We start from the raw sequence: 7,833 nt of genomic DNA, 5'->3' as shown, positions 1-7,833 counted from the left end.
AAGGAAGCTTGAGAGGTCTCTTCGAAGGCGTTTTAAGTGTTCTGTAATCGAGCATCACAGTCCATCCACTCCGATCGTCCGCTTCTCTCGTCATCACCTTCTTGTAGAATCTCTTCCCCACGATCGAACCCGTCATGAAAGACGTCGGCATCGTCACCGAATCCGAATTGTTGTTCCGTCGTGGGTTATGAGCTTTCACGAGGATGGGCTTCTCGTTTTCCTTGTCGAACGTGAACGGAGATGAGGAAGAAGGTTCTGATGACTGACCGCGGATTCGGGTTTACGAGCAGACAACGATCATCGTCGGATCGATTTGGATATTTCTTCTCCAACATCGATTTCTCAGAGCAAAAACAAAAACAACGCCGAAGAGGAAGAGGAAGAGAAAGAAGGCAAAAGTTAGCCAATAAAAAAGTTACACGTATGGGGTTTTTAGTGACTTTAAAAGTGTTGGTTTAGGCAGCAGTTCTCTTCCTTTTTCTATTTTTCCATTTATTTTTTTTTGTTTTTTTTTAAGAACTCTCTTTTAAAACCTCCAATGGAGGTGGTCTTAGGGTTCTTAAGTTCTTACTAACATGTTAGAGTTGCAAAACAATATTATACCATATCTCAGGTAGTTGCAGTAAATGACTATATAACATGGATAATACTTTTGAAAAATATGATACTTTTGTAGGCATGGTACGTAGTTCAATTTATTGCGCATTCTGTCTAAATAACATGGATTTTGATCTGTTTTTTTATAACATCATATTATTTATCTAGAAACACACTGTTTAAGCCAGTTTTAAAAACACTGTTTACATATGATATTTTATTGATTTTCCAAAAAGGGTTATTGAAGTAGCATGGATCTTCTAAATAGCATTAGTTTTGATGTGTTTAATTTCTCCTATAGATTACATTGTCTTTTTGAGAAATACTATTTTACATTATGTCACGTTATAAAAATCAGGCTATTTATTATAATTATCATATTACAATTGTGTTTTTATGGACTTCTGGTCCTAGCTGACAAAAAAAAGGACTTCTGCTCCTTTACATGGTCATCTACTAACATCTTTTTTTTTTTGGTCTTAATCTACTAACATCTTTTGAACTGGTGAAATAAAAGAGATAATTAATTAGAAACAGAAAGAAACTGTTTTTTTTAATGAATTTGCAAAGAGGTTATTTTATCGTAAATATTAAAAATATTTTTTCCATTAAAGACTTACAAAACATTCGAAATGTACTACTTTTAAAAGATAAAAAGCTGGAAAATTTGTTCAAAAAAAAAAAAAAAAAAAAAAACTGGAAAAAAAATTCTTAGCTCGAGCGTAATCGGGAAGTGGCTGATGATGTGGACATGAAGAGGTGGGTTACTCGGTTCTAGCGCACAGCTGACACGTGCCGTTAACCAACGAGCTCGTGCGTTTACCCTCTTTCATCATTCTTGAGTTTCCATTTGTGGATGGTTAAATTATATTCTATCCGAGCTTTGTTATTCAGAAAAGATGTCATGATATAAGTAGATAACATTAAAATATAGATATGACAGTAATGAAACCAAACACCTATAAACGATAGATAATATATCTAATTTGTTTTATAATTAGCTTGACTATACATTCTATTATTATTCAATTCACCATCTGAATTTTTTTTGTACTTTCAAGACTTTTTAGTTCGCTGTTCTGATAAAAACTAGACTCTAGCTAGTAAAGACCAATAAACCCTAACATTAAGATCAACCGTACAAAACTATAAATCATAAGCTTATAGTACGGGATCAAGATACGACTAAGCTGATAGTATTTCCTTTTCCCTTTTTATAAGTTACATGAAATAATATGAAATGAAGTGATGATCACAACAGAAATGTTAAACGTCATCGATTTGATCATATAGTGTCGTTTCTTCTTACTTTGTATTTGTTTGTTAATTCAATATTACTTCTAACTTTGTTTTTTTTTTGTTAATTCAATAGTACCTTTAAATAGTATCTAGAAACAAGGGTATAGTACATGTGATGATAGAAAAAGGAGTATTGCGAGGAATTTTATTTTCATGGTTAAATGCGTTGAAAATAGTTATACCGGAAAGAAAGACAATTATTTTGATCGATGATTGTGAAAATAATCTGAACTCCGTTAATTTGTTTAAACATAATTAAATCTGATTGTGATTTTCTTTTGTTAATCTCTGACTGTTCTTTTAAACCTTTATCTATTTTATTTGGAAGAATGATGGATTATCAAACATCATGCAGGAAATTTCATGAGGGAAATCAACAAAACTAATAAATCAATGATATCTAAAAGAAATTTCCTATGATGTATGCATACTTTTTTTTTAAAGTGTATGCATACATTAATTTGGTGATATGTTGAGCTGATGCCCTTAAACCATGCGTTCACATGTTGTAGAATATAACTGAGAATATATGGATTATGTATCAAAGTAGGTTACATTATACATACAAACAATATTTATAATGTTATTTGGGCTCTAAATGTTTAATAAAATTAAATGCTAGTAATTCAAAATTGATTAGCCATTTTTAAATGACAAAGCAAGATTAGCAACAGAGTAAAAATTAATTACCAGTCATAGCTTTGAATAAAACCTCGATTATCGAGTGTTCTATAACTCTAGTTATCAAGGGAAGATAGAATAATAGATAAGGTTGTACGATAAACCTCGTGCCCTACTCGTTCCGGCACGAGACTGCGTGTGGAGTGTAAGACAACTTAAAAAAGCTTTAAAAACTTCCTTAAGACATGGAGCTATAAGTACCAACTACTTGGAGACATAACTAGCTACATCCATAGATTCCATCTCAAATTCGGTCTTATCATCAAAGTCTCTCTCTCTCTCTCTCATCTACTAAATTTTCTTTCTAGTTCATTCCTTCAAATAATTGAGAGGACAATAATGTGTGCCTTAACACCAATGTTTCCAAGTAACCAACAAGAATGGTACTCTACTTCAACAATGGAGTATCCATGGCTTGATTCCTTCTCTCCTACTCTCCCTTCTTCTCTTTATCCTTCTTTCGACCAACTAGATGAATTCAAGAACTATAACATCAATCTTCTTCCTCATCATATGAATCTTGCTGACATAAATGGTACTAACAATAACAGTAACAATGATCAAGAAGAACATCAAGGATCGGTTTTGGAAAAGAAACTGAATCACAACGCAAGTGAACGCGACCGCCGTAGAAAGCTAAACGCCTTATACGCTTCACTTCGGGCTCTCTTGCCTCCTTCTGATCAAAAGGTTTGTGCTCGAAAGAAATCTACAAAAACCCGTCAAGATAATTAAGTTTTATAATCTTGAAATGAGTATAATATATATATATATATATATATATATATATATACTTCTGTTTCACAAATAGTGTTATTTTGATATTTTTTCTTGTTACACAATGTTAGTTTAAAATTTCAATATAGTTTTATATATACTCTAACGTTAAAATTAATTACAAATGTTTTAATTTTATAAATAAATTTATTTATCTCAAATATTATTGGTTAAATAAATATACTTATTACTTATTACAGCTATAATCAAATTTTTATCATTTTCTTAATTCTATAAAAAAATGTCAAAATGAAACTTCATAAAACTGAAGGAATATATACTAAAAAGACTAACTAAACAAAACCCTCTTTTGATCGATGATTATTTATTATTTATTTATGCAGAGAAAGTTGAGCATTCCAAAGACCGTAGCGGGAGTGGTGAAGTATATACCAGCGCAGAAGCAAGAACTTCAACGTTTGTCTAGGAGGAAAGAAGAGCTTATGAAGAGAATCTCCAATAAGACAGAGACTTTGAGTCATCAACAAGAACAGCTGAGAAATAGAGCATTAATGATGGAGTCAATAGATTCTTCTTCACAAAAGATCGCTGCAAATTGGATCACAGACACAGAGATAGCCGTCCAGATTGCTACATGGAAATGGACATCTATATCAGACATGTTGCTTAGGTTAGAAGAAAACGGGCTTAATGCCATAAGCGTCTCTTCTTCGGTTTCTTCCACCGCAAGGATCTTCTACACTCTTCATCTTAAGGTAACTTGACCAAAGAGTTGTAATGAATAAATACATAAAGTTAAAAGAATCTAATTAATATCTGATCTCTTGTTGTCTTTTTGTTTGTTCTTTGCGCAGATGGGAGGAGGTTGCAGAGTGAGATTGGAGGAACTAGACGGTATGCTATACGGATTACACCAATCATATTGAGAAATGAGAGTTTCAAGGACTGAATCTTTTTATTTAATGTTAGAGACTTTTATCAGATTTTAGTACTGTACTCATCTGTAACGTCTTCTTGTTATATTTTTTCTCTTATTGTTAAATTAATGATACTATTTGACTCAGAAACTTTATTCAATGATCATGCAACTTTATGAGATTTTTATAGCAGTTGAATGCAGTTATTTAACTGAATACTGTACAGTTAAAGAAATCCCATGGAATGGAAGACATAAGACCAGAGCCATCACCAGAATCACTGTCAGGTCCACAGCCTCCTTGACGAGTCCATGTGAAGGGATGTAGATGATAGAGATTAAAAACCATTTAAATTAAATTTACATAACATAGTCAAATGGATGTTGATTGTATGATGGAGAAGGATATATCGATTTAACAGATGAAGATGTTGATGGTGCACATATCCGAACACTTCTGCTAACCTTTTTCTTCAAATACCAGGTAAGTTAGTTTAGTACTAAACAAAAAAGATGTCCCATAGAACAGTTTATCTAGATGCAGGGCCGGCCCTGGGGAATGCTTAGTGAAACATTTGCAGCAGGGCTCCAAATTTTTTTTTAAAATTACCTACAAATTGTCTCCTAAAAAAAATTTTAGGCCCGCAAATTTGTAAAAAAAAAAATTTTTACATAGACAGCGACATACCCCCAAAATCTCAGGGCCGGTCTTGTCTAGATGTCAACTTAACTTCAATATATTGTTTTGACAGAGAGCCTTGTTTGATGCTGGTTGCATATATGTTGGTGTTCCACCTCTTTTCAAGGTAATATAAACTACGATCTTATGTTACAAAAAAAAAAAAAACAACGATCTTCAGCACATTTTTTTTTATTTAGATCCTTAAATGTATTCTCTTTGAAAAACGACCAGGTTGAGAGGGGAAAGCAAGCACAATATTGCTAAGATGATGCAGACCTTAAAAAGATTACAGCAGACTTCCCTGCAATCGCTTCCTACAGCATTCAAAGGTTCAAAGGTAAAAATGTTTATACACAAAAAAAAACTAGTGTAGGCCGAGTCTTTTACATATGACCAAATCAAGAGTTTAATTGCTAATATCATTTTGCTTTTTGCAGGTTTGGGAGAGATGATGCCTGAGCAGCTTTGGGAAACTACGATGAATCCAGAAACAAGGATCTTGAAGCAACTCGCTGTTGATGACATAGCAGAAGCCAATATATATGACTTTATCGTCTCTTACGGGTTCTCGGGTAAGGCTACCAACTCTACCTACCATATTTGTTTATCACAAACTTAGACAGCATTTGATATTTTCTTAATCTCAGGTTGATTTCCGGAGAGAAATCATAAAAAATGCAGCGACTAGGATAAATCTGCAGCATCTCAACATATAACAGGAAACGCCTGGAGATTGGTGAAAGTATATTTTTCTTTCCACCTTTTGGAGACGTCATCTTGAGATTATTTTAATCGGAGACATATTATTAGTTCCTCTGGCGATGTTGACGTATATATTCTGGTGTAGTCCGTTTGAATAGTGACTGGTGTTGCTTCGACCAGAAAAACATGCTTCGCACAGTTGAGATAAACATATCCTTTCGTAAGAGTGCACTTAATCTCTGGTTAGCTCCGTGGCTCGTATGTCATAATTTGATAAGAAGTTGACCACTTATTCGTGCGGCTCTCATGTAGTACAACCTTTTTCTACAAGTTAACAATGTTGGGATCCCAACACATGGCACATGCTAAAAATAGAATATTTCATCGAACTTTAGTCTTAGAGCAATTCCAACGCTAGAATCTAAAAAGTTTCTAAAAATTAAAGAAAGAGAATGAACCGATCCTTAAGAGCACCATTAACCCTATCGACCTAAATGGGGTGCTTAATTTTTTTTTTTTATATTTTTTGACAGATTAAAAAAAAAAAATTAAAAACGAACCGAGCCGCCACATGTCAGTGGAACCTGCGAAACAGTGGAAGACTCGATGCTTAATCTGGTGTTTTTAGCACCTCTTCTTCCTCTCTTATGGTGGGGCCCACCACTTAGCACTCCATTAAGCGTCTCCGTTAAAGATGCTCTAACTTACACCTTTAAGAACCTCTTATAAACTTCAACTTCCAGATGTCATTCTTTAAAGGCATCTTGTTCCACGTGTCTCTATCCAAATAATTCAATTGTTTTATTTAAATGTAAATTTAATTATTTAATTTAGCTATTATTATTTGGTTTTTAAGAACATCCCTTTAAGTAACTAACCGTTGTTGTTGCTCTAAGCAATTCTGACAAAAGTATTGCCCATGTGTCACTATTAGATTGGTTACTAGAAAATTTATCGATAAAATAATATTGAGCCGATTAAATCTTAAGAAACAGAGAAGTGAAGATTGGAAAAACTTTAAAGCAAAGATCTAAACCTTAACCGGTAAAGATCGCGATGTTGATGTTTTAGATTACCGATAGCATAAACTAGAAAATGAATATTAAACAAATCCGGATAATTGTATTTAAACTAGCCATAATCATCGAGGCAGACATAATCATCGAGGCATAATAGAAGAGGTTAAAGCCAGAGCTGACCAACATATTATTGAGAAAGCTAATGGTTGCTAGAGTATGAGCCTGAACACTGGGAGTAGGGCTGGGTTGCGGGTCAAACCCGCCCCGCTGATCCGCCAACCCGCGGGTTACAAAGTTTTTTTTGGTCAAAAAATCCGATCCGCACAACCCGCGAACAAATAAATTTGTACCCGCACCCGCTCTGCTTAATTTTGCGGATAACCCGCGGGACCCGCGGGTTATATTTTTATTTTAAAAAATATTTATTTAATTTAATTTTTTTAAAATATAATATAAATAATATATTTATAATTAAAATTTTAAATATTTTAAAATATTTTGATTATTATTTTTTAAAATTCCCATATTTTCTTTACAAAATATACATTTTTACAAAAAAAATATTTTTTTAAAAAAAAAATGTAAAAAAAAAAAATTGCGGGTTGGCGGGTACCCGCGTTTCAAAATCCACCAATCCGCACCCGCCCCGCATAAAATGCTCATAACCCGCACCCGCACCCGCGAATCGATTTTTCTAAAATTGTTCGACCCGCACCCGCTCCGCGGCGGGTCAAACGGGCCGGGCCCCGCGGGTAAAAACTCATATTCCCAGGCCTAACTGGGAGTCGGTTGCCGAAAAAAACTTTTGGAAAAGAAGACCTTGTTTCTTTCTCTGAAATATAGTTTAAAGAGAACTTTGTTTGACTGATAATTTGAAATATTTATTACTTAATCGAGAATTCGGCCAAAGAAAACCTCAACTTTGCACGAATTGCCAAAAGAAACATGAACTTTTGGGCTGACCAAAAAAACACCAAATTTAGCAATATTTTCGCTGACTTGCCAATTTAGCACGCCGTCAACAAATTTAACAGAAATATTTGACGTCGTTTATTGTTGGCGTTTAGTGAAACGACGTCGTTTTCAAATGAAATGAAACGACGTCGTTTTACATGATTTGAAATTAAAAATATGTAGACTTCTGGATTCGATCCCAGGTTGGTTGGTCGGTCAAATGGCAAGGTATTTTACCACTGGGC

The 7,833-nt window shown here is 33.9% G+C and overlaps 1 protein-coding gene and 1 long non-coding RNA gene across 2 annotated transcripts; both read left to right on the top strand.

Annotated features, from left to right (window-relative positions):
* Nucleotides 1-2,809: 2,809 nt before the first annotated feature.
* On the top strand, nucleotides 2,810-4,413 carry LOC106332495 (transcription factor bHLH101). The gene is made up of 3 exons (XM_013770960.1): nucleotides 2,810-3,267; nucleotides 3,699-4,070; nucleotides 4,170-4,413. The coding sequence occupies exons 1-3, from the start codon at nucleotides 2,917-2,919 to the stop codon at nucleotides 4,239-4,241; spliced, it is 795 nt and encodes a 264-aa protein (XP_013626414.1). The 5' UTR covers nucleotides 2,810-2,916; the 3' UTR covers nucleotides 4,242-4,413.
* Nucleotides 4,414-4,987: 574 nt separating this feature from the next.
* LOC106334327 lies at nucleotides 4,988-5,705 on the top strand. Its single transcript, XR_001268584.1, has 4 exons — nucleotides 4,988-5,037; nucleotides 5,145-5,250; nucleotides 5,351-5,485; nucleotides 5,561-5,705. It is a non-coding gene; the product is annotated as an uncharacterized LOC106334327 (long non-coding RNA).
* The last annotated feature ends 2,128 nt before the right edge of the window (nucleotides 5,706-7,833 follow it).

The sequence above is a fragment of the Brassica oleracea genome, chromosome C3 (assembly GCF_000695525.1).
Source record: "Brassica oleracea var. oleracea cultivar TO1000 chromosome C3, BOL, whole genome shotgun sequence".
Classification (NCBI taxonomy): domain Eukaryota; kingdom Viridiplantae; phylum Streptophyta; class Magnoliopsida; order Brassicales; family Brassicaceae; genus Brassica; species Brassica oleracea.
This window is presented reverse-complemented; position numbering and strand designations above follow the sequence as displayed.

Coding starts and splice junctions, on each gene's coding strand:
- LOC106332495 (XM_013770960.1), top strand. CDS start 2,917: ATGTGTGCCTTAACACCAATGTTTCCAAGTAACCAACAAGAATGGTAC. Junction 3,268..3,698: donor TGCCTCCTTCTGATCAAAAG/GTTTGTGCTCGA, acceptor TTATTTATGCAG/AGAAAGTTGAGCATTCCAAA. Junction 4,071..4,169: donor TCTACACTCTTCATCTTAAG/GTAACTTGACCA, acceptor TTCTTTGCGCAG/ATGGGAGGAGGTTGCAGAGT.